General features: G+C 38.8%; 2 protein-coding genes across 2 annotated transcripts; both read right to left on the reverse strand.

The window, feature by feature from the left end:
* Positions 1–33: 33 nt before the first annotated feature.
* On the reverse strand, positions 34–9,242 carry LOC146161312 (kelch-like protein 13). Its single transcript, XM_083384253.1, has 12 exons — positions 9,135–9,242; positions 7,238–7,455; positions 6,504–6,676; positions 5,645–5,784; positions 5,331–5,477; positions 4,860–4,983; positions 4,329–4,464; positions 3,375–3,531; positions 2,582–2,774; positions 1,989–2,170; positions 1,082–1,220; positions 34–833 (listed from the first exon to the last, which is right to left on the reverse strand). Exons 1-12 carry the CDS (start codon positions 9,206–9,208, stop codon positions 657–659), a joined length of 1,860 nt encoding a protein of 619 aa, XP_083240379.1. The 5' UTR covers positions 9,209–9,242; the 3' UTR covers positions 34–656.
* Positions 9,243–10,886: 1,644 nt separating this feature from the next.
* On the reverse strand, positions 10,887–15,807 carry LOC146161313 (uncharacterized). Its single transcript, XM_083384543.1, has 4 exons — positions 15,331–15,807; positions 14,239–14,304; positions 13,585–13,716; positions 10,887–13,120 (listed from the first exon to the last, which is right to left on the reverse strand). Exons 1-4 carry the CDS (start codon positions 15,737–15,739, stop codon positions 12,603–12,605), a joined length of 1,125 nt encoding a protein of 374 aa, XP_083240669.1. The 5' UTR covers positions 15,740–15,807; the 3' UTR covers positions 10,887–12,602.
* Positions 15,808–19,598: the final 3,791 nt, after the last annotated feature.

Genomic DNA, 19,598 nt, shown 5'->3' on the forward strand with positions numbered 1-19,598 from the left:
AAATATCTAAAGCGAAGCCTTTGATGTGTTATAGTATAAAAACGCTTTTGGGAATATTTGGTGCTTTTGTCATTCCTTTGATGTTCCTAGTATATTTATATTCCGCTTGGAGTAATGGTTTAGATAGGATGGTATTTATAACGAAGAATTCGGGCAGTGTTGCTGGGTGTTTATCACTCAAAAGAGAATTCCATGTTTGTTTGTTTTCTGATTTTATTCTCCTGAAAAGACACGCGAGTGTTGGCGAACGCTAAATCAATTGGTTTGCAACAAAATGTGCAAAAAACACGAAAAACGCTATAAACCTCATATACTTCGATCTTGTCTAAAGCAAATAAGATATCCAGTTTAAATTATGATCGATGGGGAAACGCAATTGAAAAGCACAGAATGCACATTGTTCTTTATACACTTATACAGTATTAGACACAAAAGGCAAAATTGCTGCTTTTAAAACGAGAAAACATTACAAATAAAGTACAGTCTGCAAATTGATATTTAAAAAGGGATCGTGTCATGAAATATTGCCATACCCGCAAACTGAGTACCAGACTGCCATTTTTACAACTAAATGTCTCATTCAGAGGAGGAACGACCTAAAGTGGTTTCCGATAGCTTAACCACGGAGCGAAAAAATAATCGATCGTGTTTCCAATTTATCGTACGAGGTGGTGGGGCAGGGTTAGGGTGCAGAGCCGAAGGCCTGCCAGTCCCCTGGGAAGGTTCCCGACCCGTTCCCATTCGTCCTTTTCGGGCTCGTAGGTCTGGATGACCTTGATACATCGCCTCGCTGACCAGCAGTAGCCTCCCACGATGTACACCTTGTTGTCCAGCTGAAACCCAAGCCGCTTGTTTAAAGTCTTATTTATAGCATCAGCTAATTAAGATCTATTGAGCAACAAATTTCCATGACGAAATCTTTAAAAATGTGACTACTTTGTGATTGTGTGTTCTAAATAACAAAGTTGGCCCCCCAATGACGAATATCTAATAAGGTTAACATCAACAAGTATATAGGGCCACTGAAATCGTACAACGACCCTATAATAGAATTCCGTGGCCGGCTATCTTCTGAACTTACCACACATGAGCCAGCTTCGCTCTGTCCCATCGAGATCGGTGTGACGCTGGTCCACTGGTCGAAGTCGGGACTGTACACTTCAGTTTCCAGCACATCCACTCGCTTGTTGATTCCGGTGTTTCCGCCGATTACGTAGATCCTATTGAGCGGACAAACATAATTAAATTCGCATCTGTGGTTCACAACGTTTTACAACAGGGTGGTTTTATGCTTGGTGTTCAATTGAAAAGGCAATCTAGAAGCTGCACTATTTCCCCATAACTTGCAAACCATGTTGACCATCAGGGGAAAGCGCTTTAGTGTTTAAAGAGGCTGACGGGAGTAGTTAAACTTCTAAAATGTTGCACTACTGAATTACTAAATTAAACAGGACAGATCCACTTATTCTGAAGAATAAACCAGTATTAAGTAAACGTAATCTATGTAGCTAATATTCCTGGGTCGCTACGACTATGGATTCCCGCAAATAAAAACTGCGCAAATATTTTATCGGTGAGCATTTTCTATTTGTTTTTAAAGTCTCAAAACTTACTGGCAAATACAAAAAAACAAGGGGCTGTACTTTGTGTCCACGCAGAGCGGCGCTTACTTTTCCTTGAGGGTGACCTACAACTATGGATGCCCGCAATTAAAAACTGCGCAAATATTTTTCTGTGGACATTTACGTCTCTTTTTATTTTTAATGTCCCAAAACATACCGGCAAGTATAAAAACACGTAATTTAGGGCGCTGTATGTTTTGCCCACGAAGAGCGGCGCTTACTTTATCTTGCGGTTGACCTGGCTGTGGGATTAAACTTCTAAAATATTGCACTACTAAGTTATTAAATTAAACAGGACAGATCCACTTATCTTAAAGAATGAATCAGTATTAAGTAATCGTAGTCGCTGAATATACTTTTACTTACTTTTCCTTGAGGGTGACCTGGCTGTGCCAGCCCCTTGGTGCTTGCATTGGCGACCTACGTTCCCAGATGTCGTGCTTTGGGTTGTAGCAGAGCATCGCGTCGCTGAAGTGTCCGTCGCTGAATCCGCCACTCACGTACAGTTTGTCGCGGTGAACCGAGCCGTTGTGATCGCACAAGGCGTTCTGTTGGTTTTAAGTTAATAAGACTGTAATGCTGTGGGTTTTTGGAGATATACTTTACTGTACTCCATCGAAAGCTGGGTTTCTTTAGGTTTAGATTAGTTTAGAAAAAACGACAGTTGGCCAACCAAAGACCTAATAGGATTGGTGCGAAACTGGATTTTCCCTGGTGTTTTTACCAGGTTTTGTTACAAATTAACTGTGGCAGTTAAAGTCAGTTTAAATTTATTTAATTGCCTTTCCTATTTTTAGGAAAACAAAAAAATGCTATGAAACTGTTTGTTTTTTTCAATTTTCTTTTTACTGGTATGCACGTTTAAAAAACCAAAACTATAACACACTTTAATGCGCATTTAACAAAAATACACCCGGCTAATTTGCAACACCACAAGCGGAAAACAGTTTAAATCTTACCTGAGTGGAAGCGACGTACTTCCAGCGGTCTTCCTCCACGCAATAGCACTCTACTGACGACAAGCGGCCGACCGAATTCACACCGCCCACCGCATAGAGGCGGTTGTAAGCCGGGATGGCACTCACGTGGAAACCGGCTCGGTGCTCGTTCATGCTGGCTATCTTCATCCACGTGTTGAAACGGGGATCGTACCTGTGCCACGCAAAATTGTTATATAATAAGTTGTCGTTAGCGTCGTCACGATGTAAGGTAAATTAAAAAAAACTTTTGACGCTTTTTTATTATTTTTCGCCCCAGCGTTGGAAATTTCACTAATTAAAAGAAAATTATATCGCTAGTTTTTTTGTCACAATAATTAAAAATGCACCTGTTGATATATTAGGAAGCATTTTATTACCGCAAAGTTTTTAAATACGAAACAGAATAATTCAGTCACGACATTGGAAAATTTAATACATACTATACGCAAAATTTTAAAACTTTAATTTTCTTATTCATATTTTTTTTTGTAAGTAAAACACAAGAAAAGTGCAGTTAATGTTTGTTTTGTACAAAACAAAAAGATTATTTAATCCCACTTTTTCGATAATAAACATTTTATTAAACGTCAGCAATAGCGAAATCTATAAACAGTAAAAAATGTAGTCGTACAGTATTGTAATCAATACTCAAAACGACAGCATCACGCGTCCAATAACTGTACGCACAAATCACAATAATAAAAAAACTTTCTGCCACAAATGTATATTATCCTTCTGCGACGATGGTCCAACGGCCAAATTTACGGCTTACCTGGTCACGGTCGACACCGAAGTCTTTCCGCGCTCTTCAAAGTGATTCTGGCCTCCGAGTACGTATAAGAAGTTGTTGAGCACCGCCACGCAATGGGAATGCACGCCGGTGTCCATGCTGGGCAGGAGGGTGTAGGCAGTCAGCTCACGGTTAAACACTGAAATGTGTGGAAAGCGTTAGGAAAGCGTTGTGTAATGCTTTTAAGTCTAATGGCGGCCGTCCTATTGCATTTCAAATTTGTAAATTATCTTAAAATCCTAAAGTATATTTTTGCAAGTGTTATTGGGAAAAAGTTTGTAGTGAATGGTTATTTTTTAACGGTACGGATAAGTGGTACGAACGTTGTTGTAAAAAGTAAAACTACTATCTTCTCCAGTTTCTTTTGCTTGCAATTGATCAACTGTAAAAGCGAAAGATTAATTATATAACATTGTGGTTTACAAATTTGTAAATTAACTGTCCTCATCTGTTTACTATTAGGCCATTTTGAACTTGTATAAAAGCTATATACGTATTTATAATAAGGCGTTGATTCTCCGTGTCAAAGTTCATTACGTTCATAGTTAAAGTTCCACAAAGGGGAAGTAGTAGGGACGGCCGATATACTTGACATTTTATTCCGATACCGATATCCGATATTCTGGACAAAAGTATCGCGAACCAATCTGTTACCAAATGACGTCAGTACTGTGCTCGAACAAGCAAAACTGAAATGATTAAAGGTGTTTTTTGAGATTATAACGCCAAAATGTGCTTTACTGTGCAGAAGTTTAGTTACCTAATATTGGTAAACTGCGCGCGTTGGATCGCAAATCACGGACAATATTTTTATATTAAATTGGTATCGGATCGGCATTGATACCACCCCTATCAAAACATGTACCAATACTACCACTTGGCATCGTGTATCGGCTCCGATTCGATATTATCGGACATCTCTAGGAAGTAGTCTACCTTTCAACTGATTGGAAACCTCATCAGTGTTGTCGGCACCTCCAAGCACAACCAGCCTGGTGTCGCTTGATCTGATCTTCGTTCTTGCCGATGGGACGATCGGTTGTGAGTGGGGAAGCATGTGATAACTGCTTGCCTGGAATATCAAAGCATTATTGTAGATGGGGCGTGAAAAATTTCCTTTTGTTTTATTTATTATATAATTCAAACCTGTAGTATATTGAACCAAAGGGGAATTTTTCTAACGTTTGATTGCAACAGTATAGATATCATTCTGCATTTCTTGCAATGTTAAACTAGTTTAACTTATATTTTAACAAAAAAACATGCATTTTTCTACTTGTTTTCTGAATTTTGTGGGGTAGAAGAACGCATTCTGTGTGATATAAATGCATCCGCATTTCACCATTTCACTACCACTTTTAAGAAAGTTCAGTAAAAGTTCTACAAAGGCTCAGTATCTTTAACCCTACTTAGGCGATAATTATGGTTCAAGACAAAAAGTCGACAATAAAGTTAAAAAATATTTACCTCAAGCAGGAGATCGTTGCACTTGGTCCTCATAAAGTCCACCACGTTGACGTGCACCATCAGGTCTCTGGGAGGCATCAGAGGAAATCGAATCTTTTCCATCAGTTTTCGAATGAAAGCTTGTCTGCAGTGAAAATACAAAACTAAGTGACGAAGGCATATTTGCATTACATGCATGTTTAATATATAGAGCTCAACAGAAAACACACGGTCATCAAAAAACGAAAACTGTTCAGTAAAATAGACAACAATAGCGAAGATTGTACTTGTAAAATATTTTGTTAATGGTGTATTCAGCATCGGGGGCCGCAAGCACATCTTTTGCTCAATTTAAGAGAACAACACGCTTCTTAAGACTATTCAAATCTGACGTCACTTTATAAAGTTTTCGCAAAGGTCATTTTTACCACGTACTTTTTGTTGTACGATTAGTGATGTTTTAGCTTTTGACTAACGCCAGAGTATGCCTACCTTGAATGATCGTACATAATCCACTTCAAAGTCGCAGCGAAAACATCCAACTCCGACATGACCTTTAAGTCGGGACTGTCCAACAGAAAGCTCATATTCTCGAAAGTGAGCTTTTGCAATTGGTTCGACTTGATGAAATCAGGGAACCTAATTAAAAATAAAAAAAAACTCAATTTTTTTGGTATTTATTGCTAAAGTTATTTCTAGTAAATTGTTATGGTTCTTCTTCCCACCGAGGACTATATTTGTCAGTAAATTGCGGTCATTTTATATTGAAAGTTTTATAGAATTACAAAACAAACTTGTCAGCCCACCTGTCAAGCATGTACTTGTAGGCCTTCTCCTCCAGTTGAGCCATGCTAAAGACTTCGGCAATGTGAATAATGTCCACGCACGTGTTGACATCGATGGCCGAAATGAGAAACTCCATGCAGAAGTCAAGGACCGGTTTAATCTGGAACGAGGAAAACAATTAGGATCTCGGCACGCATGCAGCCGTAACTACGCATTCTAAATTTCGATGAAAATGTTAATAGATGATAAATCTCGGATAATAAGCCCAATGGAGTACCCCATATCGACAGAAGACGATACGAAATGTTGCTTGAAATTACATACAACATAATAATCAACAGACTGACTTGATTTTAATTTTTACTTTACTGAGCCGCGTTATTTCGAAAATTTCGAAAACATCTCTGATAGTTTAAGCAAAACATAAACATAAACAGACCAAAACGAGCATCCTGACTTTGTCTTACTTAATATACCACATAACTAAACAATGGTCAATATATTTGTGATAAAATGTTAATATATTTTGCAATAAGTTCCAGGTTATTGGGGCTCCAAGACATGGCTGGCTGGCGCTGTTTAACTAGAAACCGAAGACAAATAGATTGTCATAGAGTCGATATGTCCTCCGCATACCTGGGCCTAACAGGCGGTGCTATTTTGCAGTATCGACATTGACCTATTTTATACGAAGATATAATATTTTAAGTAAATTAACAAGAAACCCAAATCCAGGCAGCAAGTAAATTGATTCAGGTTCGTTCCGGTTAAAAGCTAAACAGCAAGTCAAACTAAATGAGGCCTAAGCAATATCTCCCAATTGGTTTACAAGCCCAGAAACCTCAAAAAACTTGTCTATCGTCCAACAGCATCACTCGCCTGCATGTGCCTTGCGACGGCCAGGATGTTCTGCACCGACTGCATGTTGACCGGCAGCTTTCCCGTGTACATGAACTCGACAATGTGCTTCAGACCGTCGCTGCTGATTCCGCGCAGTTCGATCGACTCCGAGAACCAGGTGTACTTCGCGCCTTCGTTGCGACCGATTTGCGCTGCGGAAAGAAACGCGTTTTACTCGACACCAGTACATATTGAATAGCTATAGAAGTGTTGTTTTCGTCGTTTTGGTGTGCGTTCGTGAATCACCTATGGTTTGACTATCTTCGTTTTGCTTATTTTTAAACAAGCCACAAATGTATAGTTGAGTTTGGTGCTTTACATTTCCTTAAGTCGTTTTCTCAAGCGCAAATCAACTTTGGCGGATATAAAGTCTAATAAGTCTTTTAAAATACAATTAGTATTAAAATAAATTACAATTAGTTTAAAGCGCTACTGTTTGGTAAATAAATTTCGATCCAAGTATCCAGTAATTCGAACTGTATTCTATCTGAAGCTAGCTAACTGTATTTAGAAATTTTACGTAAAAAAACTACATTTTTGGCTGACAAAAAGTAACCACACTCACTGCTAAGATATAGACTTCCTTAAATCGTAAACATTTGACTTATATATATATGATATATTCAATGTTCTAGCAATGTGTCATTCTGGCTGTGTTCGATGAATGAAAACTGTTGAACCTTCACGAATATTACTTTTTTTAGTTCACCTACCGTTCTGGTTGTCTTTGGTGAACATCTCCTTAAAGTAGGGACTGCAAGCTGCCAGCAGGGACCTGTGCACTGGGTAACGGGTATTTCCCGCAATCAGCGTGACGTCACACAGTAGGTTCTCCGACCTGAGACCATTGAATCCGTCGAGCAGAGCGTTGTTGTATGCGCTCGACGTGTAAACCGTCTCCGGGTAACCGCCCTTCAGTTGGGAGAAGGAGCTGCAAACATATATGTCAAAAATTATAACGGTATTTCAAATGACAAAGCAGATATTCTAACCATTGTGCCATGGAATACTCATGCAAGCTATTAAAGTGGTGTGATCAACTATGTATAACGATTGACTTCAGACAGGTTATTACTGAAATTCTAAGTAACGTTGATTATTCTAATTAACATTAATGCAACGTTTTGAAATGACTTTTCTAATGTATTTATTTCAAACAACAGCACACCAGCGCTTGGGTCTTTATTTAAAGTCTGTATACCACCTATATAGACTAGCTTAAAATAATATGGCTACTTAAACACATTTCAAACATAAAGAGTGGTATTGTCATGAAGTATAGGGCTTACTGCTAAATCCTTCAGCGTAAATCTTTAAATACAGGGACTGCGTTGAATAATATTGCACATTAGGTTGGGTCGCAAAACACTTTTTTTCAAATCCACCAGCCTTATATGGATTTTGATAGATAGAAACCTAAAACCGTTATATACAAAGTTTAAGCTCATTTGAACATGTATTGGTGTGAGGAAATTGAGTTGAATTTTTGCCAAAAATCGCAAAATTGTGTAAAAATGAGATATTTTGGGTTATGTGTAATCTATGTTTTTTAAATGAAATTTGTTTGCTGTGACCTTATACTTGTTTTTTAAACAGTTATGGAATAACTAAAACAATTTAGAGCTGCAGAGATTGCATTTTAATATATTTTTGCGGTATTTAAATAAATTGAATTTTTGCCAAAAATCGCAAAATTTTATAAAGAGGCAAAATTTCGGATTGCCTTCAATTTGTAGTTTTCAAGTCAAACCTGAATTTAAATTAATGTTCATGGAAGATAAAGACTCAAAATTGCAAAATTTTACCCAGTCAATTGAAAGGGCTATTAGATTTGTTACAGAAGCAAGTCAACCGTTTGTAAATTTAAAAAAAGAAAGGAAATGATTCTTTTAAAGTTGAACTCCCGAAAACTTCATGCATCATCTGAATCAAAAACAGAATTTTATGTCATTTGCATTTGCAGTGACAGGCAACAACTTTTTTACTGCATTTTGACCCTTTCAGCAAAAAATCGATTTTTAATACTGGCGTAATTAATGTTAAAATGGAGTCTCCTGCCGCTATTCCATCTGCAGTGAGTCTTTAGCTTCCATAAACATTAAAATAAAACTAGAGATTGAAAGCAATCCGAAATTTTGTCTTTTTATAAATTTTTGCGATTTTTGGCAATTTTTATTAATACTGCAAATAAATATTACAATGCAATCTCTACAGATCTAACTTGCTTCAGTTATTCCATAACTGTCTTAAAAGAAGAATAAGGTCACAGCAAATGAATTTCACTTGTAAAATAGGGATTAAACTTAACCTAAAATTTCCTAGTTTTACCCGATTTTGCGATTTTCGGCAAAAATTCAACTCGATTTCCTCACACCAATACATGTTCAAATGACCTCAAACTTTGTATATAACGGTTTTAGGGTTCTATCTATCAAAATCCATATAAGGCAAGTGGATTTGAAAAAAAAGTGTTTTCGCGACCCGCCCTATTGCACATACTTTGAATCTTAATGCCTGATAAAAGTGGAAACATTCATATTTGGTTACCTTATCGATTAAAATCGTTAGTATTTATTCTACGTGAGAAATGCCTAGCGTTTACTAACAAACCTATCGGTTGTGGTTGGGAAACTGGACACAGACGAGGAATCGGTGGACGGCTTCACCATCAGTTTTGCCGACATGGTTCGGTGCAACAACAAAAACTTGGTTAAAAGTAAGCCTGAAAAAATTTGACAAGGTTTTAAGTCTTTGCTGTACAGCACACTGCTCTAGCTTAAAGTTGAAAAAAAAATCCTAATGTTTCTGATTTGCACGTGGTTTCTCTTGAAAAGCATATTTAGTTACGCCTCTAAAACACATTAGGCTATACACTTTCTTTCCTTTTTGTCGAACACACTTTACCAGTACCAGCATCTACTGGATAAACGAACAAAAGCGAACCAAGAAAACTGCTTCTTTTTACCGGACGGCGCTGCGATAAACTACAGTGCTTCTGGCGGTCGTTTGCTTGATATCGCTTCATTCGTCCACGTAAGAAATCGCACAGCAATGCCCCCGGGCTGCGACACCTCGCCCAAACGTCGCGTCACCAAACACGTCCTGCCAGTTCGCCAAATGCCGCCGCTGACGTGTGCTCACCGGCGCTTTGTTTAATGTCGCTGCGTGATCAACGGGGCGCCATTTAACTTGGCGTAAACAGACAACTCTTAAAAGTGTTTATCACCAAGTGTAGGCGATTTAGGAAGGATTCGCAAAATCATACGTCTGCAGCCCTGATTGGTTAGCAATTCGCCATAATTTGACCTTGTTATACAGCTTTCCTTACTTTGCTTCGTTACATATCTACCTTTCCATGCAACGCTGACGGTTGGGAAAGATACAATGTTAGTTCGTAAATACATAGTTGGCATCTGGAAGCATTAATTATTTCGTGAATTGCTGCTTAAATATAGGCGTTTAAATTTAGCTTTTACAAAGGGGTTAACTACGTCGGATTAGTAATTATGTGTGATACTCCAACACCTAACTTATGGCACAGTTCGGAATACCTTATAGTCTTAATATCTTATAAGTCGTTATAAAATCGAAACCCGTCGGAATAAAACCTAAATGGCCAGACTTGGTCCTATACAACTTTTTAACTAATCTTAAATCCCCTGCACCCCTGACTTTATTACTAACTCCCTTACTAATATGAAACCTTACCCGATTTATACCCCCTTCACAACCCCTCGTTGCCCTTCCCTAACCTTAAACATGGTCACACAATTCGATGACAAAACAGCGCCCCCTTAACGGTGCCGTCCAAATTAGGGCGCCCAAACGTCGATACCAAAACGGCCAATGCCAGACAGGTGACCCTCATTTGTCCCATACCCACCGACCTACCAGGTTTAGGTCTTCATAAGACGACTTTGCATTTTATTCGAAATATTGCTGGGAATTTAGTTACATTATGTCGTTAGTTTTAATAATATGGTATTAAAGAATATTATTTTCATTTAAATATTGTTGCTTTGTAGGCCTTATTGTTCCTTATATGTAACTGACTGACCGTTTTTTCAGGTTGGGCGTTTATATAGTAACTATATATAGTAACCTGACAACGTCATCCGCATGGTAGAAAAAAGCTCTAATGACCTTTTTAGTAGGTCAGTGAAAACAAGTTGGGAAATCCCAGAGGTGGCATATCTCCCAGCTTCTTTGTGTAATATTCGTGTGATAATTAGGTAAAAATGCAGTTAAGGCAGAAATGCTTTTCTACAAATAAATAAAATATCATTGCCCAATAGAGATTTTATTCGTAGCCTATAGCCGCAACTTTAAGTTTTGCCTTGGAAAATTCTCGCTCGCTATTAGATCATAACGCTGCCTATATATAACGCCCGTCTCAAACAAAAAGTGGTGCAATGCTGCCAAATAATATTATCAGTACGCGGAAGCGCGAGCTGCGGATTGCGTAGCGCTTGGAAACTGAAAACGGCGAGAAGAAAAAACAAGTATAGGCGTTTGAACTGTTTCAATTGAACCGTTAAACAAAACAAGGAAGTAACTTGCGATTAATAATTACGCTATTGTTTCTGTAGGACAACGCGAGAGCAAGTAGTGGACACCCTGGGTTGTTGAAAATACTGGTAAAATACTGGTAAGTAAAAGAAAAAGTTATAAATAACCATAAAGTATGTTGTCGTAAGGCGAAACATTTCAGTGATGGTTTGCATGCGAAATTACTTTTCTATCAATCTTATTCTTACATTCGAGAAAGTTTAGGTTATTTGGACAGTTTATTGGGACTAAATGTTAAGTTTTCTGTTATACCACTTACAAACCAAACACGAACAAAGCAAAGTTAAGTACAAGATTGAATATTTTAATATTAAAAAAACGAGGCTTATAACATACTGTGAACATAATACATTAACCTATTGCAGTTACGAAAAAATAAAAGGTTTCCAGAAAAGTGACTTATCGAGTAAAAGCGTACGCATATGTTTTATGATAACTGATTAACAAAATCATTTAATGAGCATTCCAAAGGTTTGGCGTGAATTACTGTAAAAAAGAAGTACAGTGCAGTGTTGTTTTCGTATAATCTGCAATGGGCTATTCGGTCAAGGTTATAGTTTGTAAACTAACCCTTTTGCATACAGTTAGGATTGTTGTAATTGATTCCTAATAGTGAAAATGAAAATGCTGTAAGATGCCCAAAGAGCTTTTTCGGGTCGTTCACATTTTTTTGCATAAAAACACAAAAAATGTACAAGTAAAATCAAATAAAGCGTTAAAACAGTGGCTCGCAAGATTGTCACCGCTTTTTACAAAGTGCGCGGGTGCTCCAGAAAAGGAAGCAGGTCTAGGTATATATACAATCTATTTACAGGGAGGCTTTACACCGAATTACCAGGACAAGATTTACCCGTCACTGTTCGGTTAACACTTGATAAGGCCTGTCAAACGTATATACGCGTAATAAAGTTAAGGTCCTGTATAGCATGAAGGAGCATTTACATCAAAACACGAAAAGGACTACACAGTTTTAACTGCCCGGAAATGACGAAAACAACACTGGTTATTTACACTTAGATTGCAAATAAAATAACAGGAGGCAGTTTAGACTGCGCCTCTGTCGACCCGACGCTTTAAGCGCGTTTTTAACTAACAGCTTTATATACAATTTGTAGTTTAGCCTGAAAACAACGCGCAAAACAATTATCTTCAATTGAAAAGATCTGATTAAAAAACAACGCTCCATATATATTTATAGTACAAAGTAAAAAAAATTACACGATTGCTGGTCACTGCAGTGCTAGCATCGTTAAGCTTTACAATTCGTTAAGAATCATTAAAAAATGTACACCTGACATGAAAAAAGTAATCTTAACGAAAAACAGGTTTTATAAGCGAAATGCTTTGACGGTTTGTAATTAACCGTAGTTCATAATTTCGTATATAGATATAAAAAGATTGGTAGAAAAACACCGAAAAACCATTGGTCGTCTCACACCGAATTAAAAAATGGAAATAGAATGTGCGAGTATGTCTTCGCCTTCAGTTGTATTAACATGACCGATAAGCTTAAGTGGTGGTCATACTACTGGTCACTGCTTGCGTTGCGACGTCGGTGTTGACCATGACACCTTTTGTTGTGGCTCCGGTCGCGGTCGTGTCTGCTGACGTAGTGGTCGCGGCCATGCTGCTGGCAGCTGTGGAAGAGGGGACGGTGGGCACGGGGACAGTAGAAGAGACAGCCTGGGTCATATTTGTCGCAGGCGTGGCCGTTGGTAGAGCCGCTGTGGACATCGTGGTTGGACTTGTAGTCGGAGATGTTGTAGGAATCGTTGTGGTTGTGGCTGCTGTGGTCGGAGATGTTGTAGGAATCGTTGTGGTTGTGGCTGCTGTGGTCGACAATGTTATGGTAGTGCTCGGTGCCTTTGTGGTTGTTGTAGTCGTTGGTGATGATGTTGTAGTTGCCATTGTCGCAACGGTACTGGGTGAAGCGGTTGTCATCATTGTTGTCATTGGTGTCATAGGCTCTTTGGTTGTCGATTTGGTCGTCCCAGGTGTACCGCCCGATCGTTCTGGTTCAGTTTGACCTAGGAGGAGTATTTGTTTAATGTATTTTTTCCTGTGAGCCGCCAATTTTTCGAGTTACCGGATCAGGATTTCAAGTTACCGACATATGAAGGCACGGTAGTAAATTCCAGTGAAAAGTAAAGATACGTTGCATGGCTAGCGATTAGGCCAATGATCATGGCTATTAATTTAAAACAACAATAAAAACTTAACAAAATAGTTTTATTCATTTTGCGCGCCCCATACAACGGTTAAAAATATTGCGACTCTGTGCCCTCATGCGTCCAAATGTTATTGTACAAAACGATTCCTTTTTAATGTTCAAAACCCAACTCACAAGATCTTTCGTGCATGCAAATTTAGCGACTCAGCCTATAAGTACATAACCCTTAGCCACAAGTAAAAGGCCACTCAGTTACCTGGCCAACAATTATTTTCTCGCCGTATACATGACCAGCACGATATTTTACCGCCGTCTACCCACCTGACAGGGAAGCAAGCAGGGCAATGATGACGATTACCAGTACCACGATGATGGCGGCAATAATTATCTCCAACTTGTACTTTCGGAACCTCCTGCCCCACTTTGATCCGCCACCCCGGGTAGCAACGCTCCCTGTCATAAAGAAAGCACGGCGTTTTTTTCGCTTTCGGGCCTTGGCACAATTTTTGCACAGTGTCTATACTAGCAATCTTTTGTATTTTTAACAAATGCGAATGTGCAATAAGATATCATAGGCGGGGCGGGGCCTTTTGACAAACGTCTAGTTTTATATTTGTAATTTCGCTTTTTTTATTACCTTTCGATCAAAGCGCAAGTTAAGTTATACTGATCATTTAACCTGTCGAAGCCAGAATAAATGCTACATCATCAGTTAAAACGATATTACTTGAAGGAAAATGAAAACGCATTATCCAGTTGCAACGGTTTTATTTATTTTTTTGTGACCCTCTCGCTTAGAACCCATACTCGTTATATTACGATTAAGACACTATAGAGTTACTTACTGTTTTTACAGTTTTAATATCCCAAACTCCCATTCAGAGCGAGTTACCAACGGATAAAAAAAGCGAAAATAGCGAGCACTATAGCGACCATAGAACACAAATTGATTGGTAGCACATGCGTTAAGTTTACCTTCGACGTCACCATTTCCGACCAAGGCGTTGCGACTTCCCACGTCAGTCTGTTGCTGCGCTATGGCTAAGAATAAAACACAAGGTAACATACAGTCTTTTCAAGCATCAACATATATACTGTATATATAAACAATAAAAATATTTTGACTCATCAAAACATGCATTGCCTAGATCAGTGTTTCGCAACCTTTTTTGGCTTGCGACACCCTACAGAAATTATAAATAGTTCGCAGCACCCTTGCTCGTACTTTTGTAACGTTACAATAAACGATATCGAAACAACACATTAACTGTACAACAAGGTTGATAAAACCTTTTTAATTATCGGCACTTTGATCGTACATAAAAAATCACGAAATTTACCAATAGAGCACAAATGGGAATCCTTAAGAATTTGAAATATGGCACCCTAGAGTGCCGCGGCATCCCGGTGGAGAACACTGGCCTAGATAGAGCAAAACTAGACACCTCAGAATTTAAATCTCTTTGTTTCCCACTCATCCCATAAACTTATTCATACTTAGTCAACCAATAAACTGTAGTGTACATGTTGATGTCACACATTATTATCATGTTGATGTCACACATTATTATCATGTTAATGTCACACATTATTATCTTTGTGGCTCCTCGATAATGCGTCAACTGTTTACAGGAATTTCAAACGATGATAACTATACGTGCTTAATATTCGAAAAGCATGCAGCAATACTACACAGAACTGGTCATATTAACACAATCAAAACGGATAACACTCTAAAGTGAATCAAATTTATTAAGATTTAAAAAAATGGGAGAATTTTTTTGAAATATTATCGCCGCAGCCTGAATTAAGATGTCATACTTAACAGTTTTGCATTTTTCAGTCAAACTTAATCGTCATGATTACATCAATGCGAATCCTCCATTTTTATTTGTGCCCTACTAAATCGGAATACAAAACTGAGTGATACTATAGGAGTGTTTTATTATTTAGCACTTTTATTGTTGTAAGTTTAATCTATTATAACGGGATTGTGCCATTTCAAATATTTTTTGCTACATTCATATACGTTGTCAATTAGTGGTATGTAAAAATCCGACAACTTACCTAACGTTTGCTCGGCGTTGCCCGGAGAGTCTTTGTCACCATCATCATCGTCATCATCATCATCGTCATCATCATCATCGTCATCATTATCATCTTCATTATCTTCATCCTTGTCCTCCTCGTCTCCTTGCTTACCATCTTCTTCTTGCTTCGCGCCGTCTTCATTCCCTCCCGCGGTCTGCTCCGTTTCTTCCTCGGACTCTTCCGAAGAAGTCTCGTTATCCTTCTGCTCTTCTTCCGCGTCTTTGGACGTCCCCACCGCCTCTTCCTGTTCTGCAGGTTCCTCTTTATCCTCTTCCTTTTGGACCTCTTCCTCTTGCTCTTTGTTGCTGTTGCTCTTCAGTTCATCCAGCTCGATGTCGTTGCTCGCTCCCGGGGCCCCCGCGTCCGAATCACTGTTGTCCGCCATCCGTGAGTAAGTTGTTGTTATAAATGGCTTGCAGCGAGATAAGATTTTACTAAATGAAAACGCATCAAATCGCTGCTAAAATAAAAAATAAAAATATGCTTATTCTGCTCTCTCAATATACTCTCTGTCTGAGAATAATATGACTTATATACAAAGTGGTCGCCAGTATCGTACATCCTATATGGATGGATGGTCTTCTAACATTGGCATTGGATTATTCTTTGGGTGATTAGTTTCTATTTATACCTTTACAGCAATTATCTGTTTAAACATTTACAGTAATTTACTTAAATGTATACTGCGTTGGTCAATTGTATAAATCCGGTACGTTGTTTAATTTACCTTACTAAACTTGTAAAAACTCTTAAAAACTGACCGTCTTTGCACTCTAGCTAAAGTTTGTCTGTATGGCTGCGAAATACGTAAAAACTATCAATCAGAATCTTTGTGTTGTCGAAACAGACCTAAATGGACAAAATATGCTGCCGGTAACTTTATAGTGAAACAAGGCATCCGATGAAATGCGGCAGAAACACATCGAAGTATGTATATACCACGCACTGTTGGCGCCCAACTTACAAGGAAGGAAGAGGCCTCACTGTAGCGCCCACCTTATGTGATGTTTTGTTGGTGCTAAAAGCTACAACATACAACCAGAGCTAACACTTAAGTAAACGACAGTCTGTGTCGAGGCGCAGCGTTAAACAACAACAATATATGGTGCCTCGACGAATCTACAGAACGCAGCGTTTTCACAGAGGTAATTGTACAAACTGAGTTGGTGACTCTGCCCTTGTATTCTTCATTCGCGTGACGACTGAGGGCGAATGGAGTACAGTGTCTGCTTGTAGGCGCGGCACATAACACGATTTTCCTTATAGCGAAACTGCGTCTGTACCGGTAGTCTAAACATAACTTAACCAGCGTAAAAATCGCTAAAACGATGCAACATTGAAAGTAAACGCGTCAACCGCGGATCACCGTTTGAATTGTTTAAAGTCGTTTTTTTATCTTTTAACACCCACTAAATTATGTTACATACTTTATACAAAAATACGAAGCTTTATGATTAGTACATTGCTAATACCGCCGCGCAACACACACACGCATTTTCAACAAGTTGCAAATCCTGATTTTGTCGTCTAACCATGTTCGAAAGTGGGTCCCGATCTGTTCTAAATCAATAAACATGCCTATTGTTCTGCTCAAACTTAAACCAACACTAAGCCTAACTATAGGCAATGTACTCCCACAAGCCTCTCAACTCCGGCAGACGGCAACTTCGCAGCGCCCAAAAGAAGACATGCAGCAGTATGCGCAAAGCAAGGCGCGTCTCTGTCTCGCTACTTCCTTGTTGATTTGCCATCTAGCGCTTTTTGGCGGCCCGGGTCAGTCAGCGCACGACCGGTGACAATGCCCTGGACTTCCACGGCCTGCATAGCGTCGTCTGTGCTCGCGCTGAGTCAGTACACGGCTCCTTCTGTCGGGGCGCCGGAGCTCGGTGAAAGCGATTGATTGGAGGAAAGTTGCAGCCGATAAGCAAAACTACCTCTTCGACTAGGCGCCGCGCGTTTTTCTTCCTGTTTTTTGCGATGGGAATTCTGGTTACGCGGTTTCGTTTGTACTTTGACTGACGCGAAGTCTCGCGTTCGAAGTTAGCGAAAGCCTTGCCAAGCCTATGTGAACGTTTTGCTTCTTGTGTTAACAGTCACCGACACGGTTGTCGCGCCAACCATATGCTTTTATATACATGAAAATATTAGAACAGTGTTCTGCTGAGGTTTTTACTTTTAAGGTTTCCCTGTTGTAAATGTCTTAGTCAGAGGACCTGTAATCTACGGGGAAACTTGGTCCAAACCGCTATTGTGATTTTTGGTTGTTTTTTTGCTATTTACACACTTTATGTTTGACAATCATTAAAACCTCAACAAGAAAAACCAAAATTTGAGTTAGAAAATGCAAACGCAGCGTTTTTAACGTTTAACTTACCTCTTGATCACCATTATAACACTGTAACACATGCACCCTTAAGCATACGGGGTCATGTCTGAAATAAAAAAGTTTATTTTTAACTGTGCCCTTTGTTTGGATCCCGGCCCATTCGGTTGCTTATAGAAAAAAGCTTTCGGTGATCTAATTGTTTTGTATTATACTCTGAGCAACCCAGGCATCCCACTTCCTCTAGCGTCACTTGAAACTTTTTAAAAAAAACTTTTTGAAGTGGCCATACTATACGCTGCTGCTGTATACTGTTGTCTTCAGCAAACTCTCTTTTGACCCCTTTCGCTTTAAACGCTGTATGAAGAGATCGGCTCATATATAGATGCGTTTCTGTTGCTTTTCCAGTAAAGCACGATTGATCAGGTCTTGACGGTTGCCTGCACATAATCGCGATGACTAAACCATCTCCTGAAACATATGTTTGTCACACTTGTGCTACACGGCGTTACTCAGCCTACAAAACAACTGGTTCCAAATTAGACAAAATTGTTTATATTAGCCTGGTTGCGTTAACAGAGTTTATAGATGGGGGATTGCTAGGATGACTACTGCGCCAAGCATACCATTTCCTTAAACTGAAACTAAACAAGGCAAAGGCAATGAGTTATTTAGCTGAGTCCCTACTTGGTAGCCTACTTGCTTACAATTTTTTTTGACCTCACTATCGTAGTAACAAGTGGGGCATTTTGTTCTATCACGGTGTTAACTGTTTAAATTAAAACTACGCGGGTTTAATTTTTGAAACGATTTGCATTGCTTCTTCAGTTTTATCTATTTCGTTTCGTTTGTTTAGTTACGAATTCCAAACAACGGGAAATCGATTTGTTTATTGTATAGCACCGAATCCTATTTGTTAGTTTTGTGACAGTGTTTAGACAAAACCTCAAGGTTGGTGAGCTAATGGAGACCAGTTTAGGACATATCGATCATTGTTTCGTGGTGCCTATGACCCTCCAATACAGCAATAATAGAAATCACCTATCATGATTAACGCTAACGGCGCTGTGGCTTGCACAAAAATCTAAAACAGCCGGTCGTTCTAATAACTAAGAAATCTGTATAGTCTAGGCCAGGGGTGTCCAACCTTTCAGCTCTTGACGGCCGCATTGACAGTCTTATTTTCCTACGGCCGCAAGTTAAATTTTTTGAGGGATGACTCAAAAATCGTGACGTCATAACATAATTAATCTTAAAAAGACGTTTTGTTGTCTAACGAACTCGTGGTAAAATATGGAACCTAAATGCAGATTAATCGCGCGAAGCGCGAAAAAAAATGCGTTTATTACGTTTAGATTTGGCAAAACTTTTAATTCAATCGAAATGAGCTTAGGCACATAAAATAATCGCATATAAACACAAGCATTTATGTAAGAATTGAATTTTATTTGGAATGCAGCGCAATATGCCATGATATAAATAGCACTTTTGATATTAACGGATTTACTTCAAAGGGACTAAAATACAATAAAGACAGAGAGAAGAAGTTCGCTCAAAGCGCGAAAAAATAGTGTTTGCATTAAAATTTGTCAACAATAATATTTTTAGGGGGCATGGTCAGGTGTCCTCTCTGGATCCACCCCTGCTCTAATGCTCTTAGCCAATCTAATGACCAGCAATGGTAGACGAATGTCTAGTTGGCCTATAACATGCCTCAAAGTCCCAAATTCAGCATCTTTTTTGTATACTGGCATTTGTGTGAAATTTCGTGCAAGTTTTTATTACATTGCCAAAAATTAAAAACAAATTAAAAATATATGCCCAATATTTTTGAATACGGTTTCCATTTGTCCGCAACCCACTTGTCAGCCTTCCACTGTTCAACGGTAAAGAAGCGCTGATCTAGTTCAAAAGACAGCCT

The sequence above is a fragment of the Ascidiella aspersa genome, chromosome 3 (genome assembly GCF_963924565.1).
Source record: "Ascidiella aspersa chromosome 3, kaAscAspe10.2, whole genome shotgun sequence".
Lineage (NCBI taxonomy): Eukaryota > Metazoa > Chordata > Ascidiacea > Phlebobranchia > Ascidiidae > Ascidiella > Ascidiella aspersa.

Bases quoted from the DNA above. Each gene is read 5' to 3' on its own strand.
- LOC146161313 (XM_083384543.1), bottom strand. From the start codon at position 15,739: ATGGCGGACAACAGTGATTCGGACGCGGGGGCCCCGGGAGCGAGCAAC. The intron at 14,305-15,330 runs GTAAGTTGTCGG...TTTTATTCTTAG, and splicing joins CAACGCCGAGCAAACGTTAG to CCATAGCGCAGCAACAGACT. The intron at 13,121-13,584 runs GTGGGTAGACGG...TACTCCTCCTAG, and splicing joins CCTGCTTGCTTCCCTGTCAG to GTCAAACTGAACCAGAACGA.
- LOC146161312 (XM_083384253.1), bottom strand. From the start codon at position 9,208: ATGTCGGCAAAACTGATGGTGAAGCCGTCCACCGATTCCTCGTCTGTG. The intron at 7,456-9,134 runs GTTTGTTAGTAA...ATATGTTTGCAG, and splicing joins TTCCCAACCACAACCGATAG to CTCCTTCTCCCAACTGAAGG. The intron at 5,785-6,503 runs GCGAGTGATGCT...TCCTCGTTCCAG, and splicing joins CCGTCGCAAGGCACATGCAG to ATTAAACCGGTCCTTGACTT.